The sequence below is a fragment of the Eutrigla gurnardus genome (assembly GCF_963514095.1).
Source record: "Eutrigla gurnardus genome assembly, chromosome: 1".
Classification (NCBI taxonomy): Eukaryota; Metazoa; Chordata; class Actinopteri; order Perciformes; family Triglidae; genus Eutrigla; species Eutrigla gurnardus.
In genome coordinates this window covers 4,023,263-4,037,746 of record NC_139915.1, presented here as the reverse complement: position 1 = coordinate 4,037,746, position 14,484 = coordinate 4,023,263, and the positions used below count along the sequence as shown (strand labels likewise).

Here is a 14,484-nt window from a genome sequence, read left to right as displayed (position 1 = left end):
TTTCTACGCAGCATGTGTATGTCTGTATGAACAAAACAAGAACGACATTACCAGTATTTTGCTTTAGGTTAATGTAATGATGGAACATTTCGACATTTCTCGATCTGAGTGTGTTTAGTCATGTCTGGGAAAGTTTCTGACACCGTCAGCCATTGAATTCAGCCGTCGAGGAGGAGGAATTGTAGTGTGTGTATATATGAGAACCAAACCAGGGTCACCTTTCTTGTTTCTACCCGTTTGAGAGCGCTTTTTTGCGGGGAAACACGTTAGCAACACGGCGTGTTGTTAGTCAGGTCCTCGGTGTGATTCCGCCTCATTCGCCCGCCGACCAAAAACACCCAGATGACAGGCAGGGTGTGTTAAATGATAAGAGATAAACGGGCTGAAGGCGACTGGCAGGCGCAGATAAAACGGACAATAACCGTCGGGACTCGAGGATGTAGCGGCCAGCGGCGGCTCGTCTGTGGATACGGAGAGTTGACCTTCCGGTCGTGGGGACGGAGATGTTTCTCCGAGTGGACTTGCTCAAAAAGAAACGTCTCGAAGGCACCAGTCGCCGAATCTGATGAGCGACCGCTGAGGAAACTACTTTATATTATATTATATATATCATATTTATCTGAGCTGGTATCAACAACCCAACGCGGACGATGCGGCTGTTGTTTCGCATGTCGAGGTGCTCGCACGGAGTGCACTTGTCCAAACTCAAGCTCATACAGCCGGGGACGTTGTGGCCGGAGCACCGCCTCACTCTCTCGGCCGGCCTCCGGAGGAAGAGACAGCCGACCGGAGTCCAACCGTCCGTCCAGCCGAGTCCCGCCTTTCCTCTCCCCGGGCCCTGCGTGTCTGTGCTGCGCTGCCGTCCGCTCGGAAGTCTCCCCGGACTCTGTTCACACACACCGGCGGGCCGAGCGCGGACGGTCACAACACACACACCTGTTGCCTTCGCCAGCTCCTCGGCGGCCTCTCCGTCCACACCGGCCGGATCAGTGAAGACCCAGACGGACACGGACAACGACCAAACACCGACCACGGTCCAGCCGGAGGACTTTAAAAGGATTCTGCATCTTGCTCACCCGGAGAGATGGAGACTGACAGGTATATGATGCATCTCCCCACATACCCGTGCCAGAAGCCATGTTATTATGGTCTATCTAGCCCCTACAGAAGCCATGTTATTATGGTCTATCTAGCCCCTACAGAAGACATGTTATTATGGTCTATCTAGCCCCTACAGAAGACATGTTATTATGGTCTATCTAACCCCCACAGAAGACATGTTATTATGGTCTATCTAACCCCCACAGAAGCCATGTTATTATGGTCTATCTAGCCCCTACAGAAGACATGTTATTATGGTCTATCTAGCCCCTAGAAGACATGTTATTATGGTCTATCTAACCCCTACAGAAGACATGTTATTATGGTCTATCTAGCCCCTACAGAAGACGTGTTATTATGGTCTATCTAGCCCCTACAGAAGCCATGTTATTATGGTCTATCTAGCCCCTACAGAAGCCATGTTATTATGGTCTATCTAGCCCCTACAGAAGACATGTTATTATGGTCTATCTAGCCCCTACAGAAGACATGTTATTATGGTCTATCTAGCCCCTACAGAAGCCATGTTATTATGGTCTATCTAGCCCCTACAGAAGCCATGTTATTATGGTCTATCTAGCCCCTACAGAAGCCATGTTATTATGGTCTATCTAGCCCCTACAGAAGCCATGTTATTATGGTCTATCTAGCCCCTACAGAAGCCATGTTATTATGGTCTATCTAGCCCCTACAGAAGCCATGTTATTATGGTCTATCTAGCCCCTACAGAAGCCATGTTATTATGGTCTATCTAGCCCCTACAGAAGCCATGTTATTATGGTCTATCTAGCCCCTACAGAAGCCATGTTATTATGGTCTATCTGGCCCCTACAGAAGACATGTTATTATGGTCTATCTAGCCCCTACAGAAGACATGTTATTATGGTCTATCTAGCCCCTACAGAAGCCATGTTATTATGGTCTATCTGGCCCCTACAGAAGACATGTTATTATGGTCTATCTAGCCCCTACAGAAGACATGTTATTATGGTCTATCTAGCCCCTACAGAAGACATGTCATTATGGTCTATCTAGCCCCTACAGAAGACATGGTATTATGGTCTATCTAGCCCCTACAGAAGACATGGTATTATGGTCTATCTAGCCCCTACAGAAGCCATGTTATTATGGTCTATCTAGCCCCTACAGAAGCCATGTTATTATGGTCTATCTAGCCCCTACAGAAGCCATGTTATTATGGTCTATCTGGCCCCTACAGAAGACATGTTATTATGGTCTATCTAGCCCCTACAGAAGACATGTTATTATGGTCTATCTAGCCCCTACAGAAGCCATGTTATTATGGTCTATCTGGCCCCTACAGAAGACATGTTATTATGGTCTATCTAGCCCCTACAGAAGACATGTTATTATGGTCTATCTAGCCCCTACAGAAGACATGTCATTATGGTCTATCTAGCCCCTACAGAAGACATGGTATTATGGTCTATCTAGCCCCTACAGAAGACATGGTATTATGGTCTATCTAGCCCCTACAGAAGCCATGTTATTATGGTCTATCTAGCCCCTACAGAAGCCATGTTATTATGGTCTATCTAGCCCCTACAGAAGCCATGTTATTATGGTCTATCTAGCCCCTACAGAAGCCATGTTATTATGGTCTATCTAGCCCCTACAGAAGCCATGTTATTATGGTCTATCTAGCCCCTAGAAGACATGTTATTATGGTCTATCTAGCCCCTACAGAAGACATGTTATTATGGTATATCTAGCCCCTACAGAAGCCATGTTATTATGGTCTATCTAGCCCCTACAGAAGCCATGTTATTATGGTCTATCTAGCCCCTACAGAAGACATGTTATTATGGTCTATCTAGCCCCTACAGAAGACATGTTATTATGGTATATCTAGCCCCTACAGAAGACATGTTATTATGGTCTATCTAGCCCCTACAGAAGACATGTTATTATGGTCTATCTAGCCCCTACAGAAGCCATGTTATTATGGTCTATCTAGCCCCTACAGAAGACATGTTATTATGGTCTATCTAGCCCCTACAGAAGCCATGTTATTATGGTCTATCTAGCCCCTACAGAAGCCATGTTATTATGGTCTATCTAGCCTCTACAGAAGCCATGTTATTATGGTCTATCTAGCCCCTACAGAAGCCATGCTATTATGGTCTATCTAGCCCCTACAGAAGACATGTTATTATGGTCTATCTAGCCCCTACAGAAGACATGTTATTATGGTCTATCTAGCCCCTACAGAAGCCATGTTATTATGGTCTATCTAGCCCCTACAGAAGACATGTTATTATGGTCTATCTAGCCCCTACAGAAGACATGTTATTATGGTCTATCTAGCCCCTACAGAAGCCATGCTATTATGGTCTATCTAGCCCCTACAGAAGCCACGTTATTATGGTCTATCTAGCCCCTACAGAAGACATGTTATTATGGTCTATCTAGCCCCTAGATAGACCATGTATAACATTAAATCATGTTTTCCCCATTGTTGGAAAAAGTTCTCTTGTCTGATGAATATATAGGAGGGGAAGTGCACACGTTGGGCAGCATCATTTGGATTTAATCCACACAGTTATGTTTATTCCAGCTGGTCTCGTACCACAAGTGTACAATTGGGAGTTTTGACACTGATCCCCAGTGTCAAAACTCCCTTTTTCTTATCAGTCTGACATGTTGCCGTCTTGAGCCGCACGAGGACAGTGTTTTTCCACGGCATTCATTTCAAGAGTTTCATTGCTAGCCTGATCTTACCTGTTTGGAGACCGATTCTCTCAGACTGGAAACGTCTATATCACCTGCCAACGGTTGCTCTGCTACTCTCAGCTGTTCATGACGTTCGTTTGGAGAGCTCTGTTGAAATTCTGTTCAGATTCAATCAACCAACTCAAGTGTCTTTTTTTCCCCCCCTCAGCTGCGTTAGGCTTCCTTACCGTCTCCAGTGCAGTAACCATGTCGGCTCCGTTCCTCCTGGGTAAAGTGATTGACACCATTTATGCCACCGGAGCAGACGCCGAGACGATGACAGCCTCCCTGACGTCCTTGTGTATCATGCTGACGGGAGTGTTCCTGTGTGGTGGGGCAGCCAATGCTGCCAGAGTCTACCTCATGCAGATATCAGGTGAAGAGCATCGTATTAACCCAAATTATCATGACACAGCACATACAGACAGTTCATGTATCACTCCATCTTTGCTTTACTTTTCCATGTATGGGAAACGATAAATTTGAGTTACTTATATTTCAGCACTAACTAAAATAGAGTAAGATGTCCGTGTTTTTAATATGAAGACCCAGGAGACGTCTAGTTGAGCTTAGCATAAATCCTGGCTTCAGGGAGACCGGCTAGCCTGGCTCCGGCCACACCTACCACCACTTCTGTCTTGTTTGTTTAATCCGTACACAAGCAGCAACAAGTTGCGACTGTGATTAGTTCTCGGCAGCCCGGGACGGTGACTTCCTGGCAACCTTATGGCCAGTTTGTGTTAAAACTGACTAATCCATTCATCCGTTCTCTTCACCACTAAAGTCTTTTCTCTTCTCACTTCAGGCCAACAGATTGTTCGTAATCTCCGTGCCTCCGTCTTCTCCTCCATCCTCAGACAGGAAGTGGCATTTTTTGACAAGAATAGGACCGGCGAGCTTATCAACCGCCTCTCCGCCGACACAGCCGTGGTGGGCCGCTCGATCACTGACAACCTATCAGACGGCCTGCGAGCCGTCGCCCAGGCAGCTGCTGGTGTCAGTATGATGGTGAGTATGTCCCTCAGAGGTGGGTTTGAATAACCAATCAAAGGGTGTCCTTTATGTGGATCCTAAAACTGTTAGGTATTGTATCACTGATGTATTAGAGATACTTTTAGATTAGACCCGATTATTGTAATCACTGACTTGTGAAAGCACAGCAGTACTTTAACAACGGAGGAAGCTGTGTGTGTTTTTATTGTTCAGTACAAGGAAGTAGTTGGGATTGTCTTGGTGTCTTTTGTATGTGTCTTTCCATTCTGCTCTGAGCTGTGTATGTGACTTCCACATTATTGTTTAAGTTGGGAAACAGGTTTACAGAGGGTAGAAAAGAATAGATTCTGCAAATGGACTGTCACACCCAGAGGCACAAAGCAACGTGTGAATGTTTGTGAAAGCAGGCAAAGTGATTAAACTTGTTTAAAGTATCGGGTTAAAGTGATACTTATTTGCCGAGCTGTTAATCTCAATTTCGCTCATCTGACTCCATTCTGTCTCATCTTTTTATGGCTTTCTTCATCGATCAGTGATTCATTTGCAAAAAGGTCCAATTTACTTCCTTCCAGTTGTCCTTCTACAAGGAAGTAAAATGATTTACTGGTGTAATGAACGTTCAAGGAACTGAATGGAACTAATTGCAGTATATTTTGTGATTAGGGACGTTTGGTGTGAACGTCGTTTCATCTTCCTCCTCTGCCTCTCTCCTCCCGTCCTCCCTGACCTTTCTTTTCTCCCCGTTTCTCCTCGTATAGTTCTACGTCTCCCCCAGTCTTGCAAGCTTTGTGTTGCTGATTGTTCCTCCTGTGGCCGGTCTTGCTGTGGTCTACGGCCGATACCTCCGCTCCATCTCCAAAAGCACACAGGATGCACTCGCACAAGCCACTGAGGTACAGCGCACCAAACACTCAGATAAACAAGTAAAATGGTATATTTATTTGTTTCCTAATCACACACATTTTTGGTGTGAAGTTGCCAGATGTTTAACAGCATGAATTAATTAGACATTATTGGAGGAGGTGGTCATTTAAAAACAAGGAAACTGTGACAACTGTGAATGGTTGTGTCAATAAACCCAGTATCTTTGCCTGCATGTGATTTAAGTGAAGCTTTATACGGAAAACAGCAGTTTATATTATTGGTTAGTGAACCCATTGTGTTTGTATATCCTTTAGTTTTATGTATATCTGATATAACTGCTGCACTGCCTTTTGTTAGCTAAATTAAATAAGCAGAGTAAGTACATTTGCTATGTTGATAAGCTGATTTTGAATATGTGAGGCTTAATTAAAACGGTGTGTGTGTGTGTGTGTGTGTGTGTGTGTGTGTGTGTGTGTGTGTGTGTGTGTGTGTGTGTGTGTGTGTGTGTGTGTGTGTGTGTGTGTGTGTGTGTGTGTGTGTGTGTGTGTGTGTGTGTGTGTGTGTGTGTGTGTGTGTGTGTGTAGTTGGCAGAGGAGCGCATCAGCAACCTGCGGACGGTCAGGGCGTTTGGTAAGGAGATGTCCGAGGTCAGCACGTACACAAAGAAGACGGACCAGGTCCTCAGCCTGGCCAAGAAGGAGGCTGTGCTACGAGCTGGCTTCTTTGGAGTGGTAAGAGAGAGTGAAAGTGTGTGTGTGTGTCTGTGTGTGTAATGCACTGTTAGGAAATCAAATGTTGCACAGAGGTTTCCGCTTTTCTGCCGCCGTTTTGTCACAACACACCACAGTACCTGCCATGGCTGTGTATTATTCACTCCTGCGTACAAGGTCAGAGAATACATAAACCCATCTGTGCACCTGTTTTTTCGTGACACAACTTGGCGCTGGGTGGGGTTATGGGTTTACATCAAATACGCAGATAATTAAATTTGATTGGTCGAGGCCTGTTTTACCAGCTAGAAATAAACGATCCGCCGTGGGGACCCCCAACAGAAATCCCAAACCCAGAGATGGAAGAGAAGTATGATGAAGTCTAATCTATTGTAAGGCTTTTTCTTGGATTAGATTTAGTTGGTCATCTCTAATAAACTGGTACCTCAGTTTGTGAATATGTGAATAGTGCAATGCTCCCTGCATCTCCTACTCCCAGGCTGTCTCTCTCATTCAAATGTTATAAAGTACATGTTATTCTCTTTGCTCGATGAACTGTTGTTCAGATCGACAGTCCAGTCCGCTTATTCAGCAGGTGATGGGCTTCAGTCAGTATAATCAGTGCTCTGTATGGGAGTAGCAGTGGTGCAAGATGTTGTAGTAATTAAATAACCAAGGGGTTGTGTGTATCTGTGTGCTTCAGACTGGTCTCAGTGGGAACATCATGATCCTGTCAGTGCTGTACAAGGGAGGCCTTCTGATGGCCAGCCAGCACATGACCGTGGGAGAGCTTTCATCGTTCCTCATGTACACCTTCTGGGTGGGCATCAGTATTGCAGGTAATATACACACATACATACATACATACATACATAACATACATACATGTGCCCTTTCCCGTCCTGCTCCTTGTGTGTGTGTGTGTGTTGACTGTTGTGTTTTTCTGCTTGATGTGTAGGTCTGAGCTCATTCTACTCTGAGTTGATGAAGGGTTTCGGAGCAGGAGGCAGACTGTGGGAGCTGCTTGACAGAAAGCCTGAGTTTCCTCTCAATGGTCAGTGTGCACACACACACACGCACACACATGCACACACACACACACACACACACGCACACACACACAGACAGGAGATCACTTCCTCCCTACTTAAATGAGTTACCTATTTTGTCCTGTAAACCCATCATTATAATTCTTGGAATTATGCACGTGTCCAGAAAACAATAATGTTTTAAAAATGTATTTTATACAAGTTTCCTTGGATATTTACTGCTTTTTTTTGAAAAGTGCATGGTGGGGAATTTCACATCTATAATACAATATAAAACATATTTCAAGGATTCTTGCTTGAAAAATGTGAAGATTTACAGTAAATTTACAGTTAATAAATTTACAGTTAATAAACACTGTACATTTAACTTTTTCTTATGTTTTAACAGCACAAAAAAAATGAAAAAATAGACATACATTTACAAAATAAAACAGCCAGTTCAGTACACATACAATCGATACGAAGACTGTTATTTCAGTCTAGTATTGTTTAGTTAGTCTGATCTCATGTGCTGTATTAAAACCAATCAAGCAGTTAAAGTAAATGTGTTTTGTCTCTTGTGTCCCTCCTCAACAGAAGGCCTTGTGCTTCCTCAAGACCAGCTGAAGGGTCGGCTGGAGTTCTCTGATGTCTCCTTTGCCTACCCGACACGTAGCGAGGCTCCTATTTTCCAGAACCTCAGTCTGCTGGTCCCAGCTGGTACCATAATGGCTGTGGTGGGACCCAGTGGCTCTGGAAAATCAACCCTGGTCTCACTGCTGCTCAGGCTGTACGACACCGACGCTGGTGAGAGCGAGCTTGTCCGGTCGAATTTGTTTAATCAGGGAGTTTTGTGGTTGATGTTTTACCTCCTGCGGATTATCTCTTTTCTTCAGGTATCATCACGATAGATGGGCATGACATCAGAGATCTGAATCCCTATTGGCTCAGGAGTCACATTGGCACCGTCAGCCAGGTAAAAAGTCAATCTTTAACTGTTTTATGTGATCTTACTGCACACACACACACACATTGTCATAGCAGACACATTATGTCTTCCCGTCTCCCTCCCAGGAGCCCGTGTTGTTTTCCTGCTCTATCAGAGATAACATAGCATACGGTGCAGTGGACCCCGACGCCGTGACCACGGAGGACATCTACAGGGCGGCCAGAGTGGCCAACGCCGTGAATTTCATCCAGGCCTTTCCCAAGGGCTTTAACACTGTAGTGGGGGAGAAAGGAGTGCTCTTGTCAGGTGAGAAACGGAGGCAGAGACACAACAGAGTCCTTCACTGTGTTTACAAGAAAGCAGTCGGCTTGTTTTATCATCAGCATCTGGTAATCCCACTAATATGGTTGTAAATATATGCTGTTTGTGCTCATTTGCTCCTTTAATTAAACTCAATAATGCATTCATAAATAATACTTAATTTGCTGCTTTTTATATATGAAAAAGTACGACGGAGTATGAGGGCCAGACTAAAAGAAAAAATATATATATATTTTTAAATTACGAGAATAAAGTTGTAATATTACGAGAATAAAGTCGTAATATTACAAGAATAAAGTCGTAATATTACAAGAATAAAAGTCATAATATTACAAGAATAAAGTCGTAATATTACAAGAATAAAGTCGTAATATTACAAGAATAAAGTCGTAATATTACAAGAATAAAAGTCATAATATTACAAGAATAAAGTCGTAACATTACGAGAATAAAGTCATAATATTACGAGAAAAAAGTCATAATATTACCAGAAAAAAAGTCATAATATTACCAGAATAAAGTCAAAGTCGTTATCGAGATCTGACGTGACCAGCTCAACCAAACAGCAGCCTCAGTTGCAGTTGACCACTACCAGACAGCTCCTCTTCCACAAAAGAAGCAATTTCTTCCAAGTCCGTGTGGTTCTTTCTTCGAAACAGACACAGTCGTTTGCACAATCGCTTCAAAGTCCTGATACTGATGATAATTTGATGCTGATGTGCCAAAAGACTAAGTATTTCCTTATTACGACTTTATTCTCGTAATATTATGACTTTTTTCTCGTAATGTTACAACTTTATTCTCGTAATATTACGACTTTTTTCTCGTAATATTATGACTTTTTTTCTCGTAATATTATGACTTTTTTCTTGTAATGTTACGACTTTATTCTTGTAATATTACGACTTTTTTCTCGTAATATTATGACTTTTTTCTCGTAATATTATGACTTTTTTCTCGTAATGTTATGACTTTTTTCTCGTAATGTTATAACTTTTTTCTCGTAATGTTACGACTTTTTTCTCGTAATGTTACGACTTTATTCTCGTAATTTAAAAAAAAAAATATTTTTTTTTTCTCTAGACTGGCCCTAATACTCCGTCGTAAAAAAGACATTCATTTTAGGTCCCGATTAGAAATTATAATTTTGTTGTGTTTTACAGAGGACCTAATTACTGATCATTTCTCTTTGCATACAGTGGACAGATGGGTGGATTTAGAGATAGCCTTCATGTCTGCACGCCGTTAACGTGTGTGTGTTTGTTTTTAGGTGGTCAGAAGCAGAGGATAGCCATCGCCAGAGCTCTGCTCAAGGTGAGTTTACCGTTTATACATGTGTGAACCATTAAAGGGACAGTTCATCCAAAAAATACAGAACTCATAGTATCCAACCTGTAGTGCTATTTATCAGTTTTAGTACGAGTTAGCTACTTTGAGTTCCCTCAACTTTCCTTTTTTTACTGTGAACCCTGAATGAGTGTCCGTAACACTCTCTCTTCTCCACAGAATCCCAAGATCCTTCTCTTAGATGAGGCCACCAGGTGAGAAAGACTGAGCTTTTTGAATGTTCTGGTCAGAGATGCATCCTGTTGAAGAAAACCTTAAACGATCATGTTTTTCTTTATTAGTGCATTGGATTCTGAGAATGAGTTCCTGGTCCAGGAGGCCTTAGAGCGTCTGATGGAAGGTAGATCTCTCTCTGCCAATATGTACGCCTTTGTGTTTGTTTCTCCTGACTTATTATCTCCCGCCCCTCTCACCCAATCAACAGGGAGGACAGTCGTAATAATCGCGCACCGTCTGTCCACCATCCAGAATGCGAACGCCGTCGCCGTCCTGGACCAGCAGCGTATTGCTGAGTGTGGCCAGCACACAGAGCTGCTAGGCAACCCACAAGGACTGTTCCGAAAACTGATGGAGAAACAGGCCTTTTTACAAGCCGAACAGAAACGAGCACTCCGCTGAGGGGACGGGGAGTACGGACTGGATGAGGAGTGAATCACGAGGTGAGGTCAGTGCCTGGGGGAGAAGTGGCTTTGTTCCAGCAGGGAAGATGCATAGAGATTGGTGGAAGCTGAAGGAAAGCAGAACTTTCTACAGGACTTCTGATGAACACCAGAGAGAGAGAGGGAGAAAATGGAAAACCACTAAGAAACATTAAAAGGGTTTTCTTATATCCTGCAAGTGTCTTTTCACTGTTGGAATTACTATTTAACTCCACATGAAGGAAAGAATTCCTTGAGAGGCTTTAGTTTGAAGAATTCAACACAGAAAGACGAGGTCTGAGTGAGACTGAGAGTGAGGCGGACCAGAACCTCATAGCAAACTTCATTGTCATGTTTTGTGGAAAAGCCTAAATCTATTTATCTATTCTACTATTTAAAACAGTTTAAATAGGCATACCTGAGAAGTGTGCAGAATGTAAATATGACCGTATGAATCTGGTGCAGATGACTTTCATTCCCTGTTATGGGACACTGTAGTCTCTTATCACCTTGTGATTTTTTCATAACCAAAAAAAAAACAATCCAGTATTATGTATACAGAACTGAAAACTGTGTATTTGGGTCTACATATTGATTTTTTAAACTTTTTCTTGTCTTTTTGTTTGACCAAGCCAAATGAAGCAGCTATTTGTGTTGTTAGTGAGTGAACACTATTAGTACATAAATTAATGTAGGCACATTTACCAATGAAAAATCTGAGTGATTGTCCTAGAAGTCACAGCTGAGGTGCTAGACATCTAAACGTGTTTCTAATATTTGTATTATCATGCTTATCTCTGGTTTTCAGTGACCGCCCAGAGACTGCTAAACCTCCATCCATCTTTATGTGTCAAACACAATAAAATGTGCACAGTTACTTGGCAAAGTTGGTTGAGGTCTTCCAAACGGCCTCTTTCCTGGCAGATTCTGTTGCAGTCGAGGAGTTAAGCGTACAGGAGAAATGTCATCAAAGTCAGGAGTGGTCTGTCTGTCATCAACCTTCTCTCAACAATTCCCTCATCGTCACCTCATCCTTGATTTTGTCTTGTAACCCTTGTCAACCCCCTTGGTCTAATCCATAAATGGTGGAATAACAGAAACCACCATTACAATGTTCACACTGGTCAGTGTTTACAGGATGTGCACTTAAATTCCATGTAAACTGCACTAAAACCATGCAGATGTTCGTCACAGGGCTGAATATTTTTAGCTGGCTCAGACGGCCTGACTCAGAAGTAAATATTTGCTAGGCAAATGCCCTCTTCGCTGCTCAGGGGGAGTCTTGAGCCGGGCGATACACCAGACATGCTTGAATTCCCCACAGCTCTAAGGGGACTGCTTGTGATGAGAAGCTCACAGCAACAGCCGACACTGATCCACCGCACAGGGAATATTTACAAACGATCACATATTATTGAAGTCTGTCTCTGTCCAAAAACTACATTTGCATCATCTATTTACTTCTAACAGAGGTCAGATAGTAGATCACAAACATTGTATATGAATTAAATATTAATATAATATTTTCCTACAAGATTTATTTTCTTTGACAGTTCGATAAAATGATGAGACTGCGTGTGAAGGCACTGCTCTAAAAACGGTGGATTGTGTCTTTATAATATTTCAACAAGGGATTAATGAATAAAAGACTGATGTTTGCTAATTGGCCGTATGAAAGCCACCGTTGTCTGTGTATGATAGTAATTTCTCTGGGGTTGTATACATTTAGAGGTTTTATGTATTATAGATTGTATGGCAGCAACCATGTTTTGTCTCAGTTGACTTAGCACATTATGGGAAGTTTTCACGTTGTTTTCTCTCTGCTATAATTCTTGTTATTTCACCTAAAAGGCAAGTTGTTCTTACATAACTTTAAATTTTATTTCATTTTAATATGATGCCTTGCACATTGTCTCAGTCACATGTCCAGACTTGTGTGGAAGTATGTTGGTAATGTTACCAAACCCTGTTACCAACTTTGATTAAATTCACGTTTTGCTAAAAAAAACAATCCCCTCCACTCTGATGTACTACTGTAAAGTAAACATTGAATCCTTGTTTTACAACAGATCACAAAAGGAGGGTTCTTTTTAACTTAAGTTATGAATAACACAACCTAAATGATGTATGATAGATTTTTAATTATTTTTGTGTTTGCTAAATTATTATACTTCTATGTAAAGGTAAATAAAGTGAGGTATTAATCGTTTTTTATTCGTGGGAAGTTTCTTTTTCTGTGGATGTTGATGGAGCATGTTTGTTAAGCTGTTATGTTTTGCTCTGTTTAGACACATACAGTGTCCACTAGCGTTACATTGGAACATATTTAAATAACATTTAATAAAACCCCATATTTATTTACTATTTTAAAACGTCACCATTTACCCTACAGCGCCACTCAAAGCATGGGAAGAGGAGACGCACTCCATCTCCTGCTCTATAAATGCAGATTATTGTTCATATCCTGCACCTCCTGATTCAACTTGTCATAAAAGAATCACTGGAACTCAGTGCGTTTTCATGCAGTGTGTCAAACTGTCAGTAGGTGGCACTGTTGCGTCATACTTTGAGCCACTGCGAGATACTGGGGATCAATGTCCATTCAATCATCATTCCTAAAATAAAACTTCCTGGTAATGTTGAGAGTACTGTGTATTCAGCTGCTGCGGGTTGTGTTGACAGTGTGGTGAGCTTTTCATGAAAAATAGGCACCTAGTTCCATCTGCTGGCACACGACTGGTCGAGGCAAAGCAGTGTATGAATGCCATTCATTGATTTGTCTTAATTGTGTAAGTGCCTGTGGCTCTTGTGGGGCAGGTTAGAGGGCTATCGACATACATCAACCACCATCGCAACTTAGTTCTTAATTCTTATTCTTTGGTGACGGTATATATGGTGAAAAAGGATCTTTCCTTCTCTGTGATCAGTAGTGAATTCTTCAAGCTAAACGGGGTGAAGCCCTCCAGCCGAGGCAGCAGTTGCTCCTGTTCTGCAGAGGATGGCTCGGCTGGCTCATGCAGCTCACCAGGTGCCGCTCAGGCCCCCCCGTGGGTTTCCGATTCCAGCCCCATGTGCTGCAGCTCCCCTCGCCTTCCTCTGTCTCTGCCCCGGGCTATTTGAGGAACTGAGGTTTTGACCCTTTTCAGTCTTACACAACAAAATGATATAATAACCTGTTTGCTTGCTGCTTGGGGAAAAAACATATCGCACAAAGATAAGGTAATGAATATAAAATAAAATAACCTAAGGCTTAAAAGTGGAGAGAGTCTGCAGTTCACTTTAGCTTTAAAACAAGGTGCTACAGCATCTTCTGATTTTCCCCGACATTCTCACTGATCTGTAGGGAAATCCACCTCAAAACAAAAACACTTTGAATGTACATTTGGACACTAGACTATTGTTTTTTAATAAATCTATCCCTAAAGCATTTTAAATGTCAGTTTACAATATTAACACAAACAGTATCCTCAGTATCCGTTTTAACACCTGAGGCAGAAAGCGGTCTGTCCTGTACTTCAGGCACCGGCGGAGCCGCTGTCGTTGAGCACTGCCACACTTAAAAAGGTAGGACGCTTGTGTACAGCAAATGTATTGGTTCCAGCGATTGAATGCCGTGTGCTATTCTTACACTTTCTCTGTCACTCTGACCCTCTGTGCTCTCATGAGAGAGACAGCCAGAGAGTGTGTTGACTGAAACACAGATCTGAGTCGGTAGCTGGTTGATGACTGAGCATGCTCCTATGGAGAAAAAAACAAGCATCGATTTGCCTCTACCTGTCCACTTCTCTCCCTTTTTTACT

General features: G+C 42.5%; 1 protein-coding gene across 2 annotated transcripts; it reads left to right on the top strand.

Annotated features, from left to right (window-relative positions):
- Positions 1-157: 157 nt before the first annotated feature.
- abcb10 (ATP-binding cassette, sub-family B (MDR/TAP), member 10) lies at positions 158-12,893 on the top strand. 2 transcript variants are annotated; one of them, XM_084011648.1, is made up of 15 exons: positions 158-1,098; positions 4,004-4,210; positions 4,640-4,842; positions 5,586-5,720; positions 6,276-6,422; positions 7,105-7,240; positions 7,360-7,455; positions 8,027-8,236; positions 8,326-8,405; positions 8,504-8,684; positions 9,970-10,013; positions 10,206-10,240; positions 10,328-10,386; positions 10,471-10,705; positions 11,493-12,893. In XM_084011648.1, the coding sequence occupies exons 1-14, from the start codon at positions 651-653 to the stop codon at positions 10,662-10,664; spliced, it is 2,175 nt and encodes a 724-aa protein (XP_083867774.1). In that variant the 5' UTR covers positions 158-650; the 3' UTR covers positions 10,665-10,705; positions 11,493-12,893. The 2 variants fall into 2 exon arrangements, with proteins under 2 accessions (XP_083867774.1, XP_083867773.1); XM_084011647.1 differs by having other exon boundaries at positions 10,471-12,893.
- Positions 12,894-14,484: the final 1,591 nt, after the last annotated feature.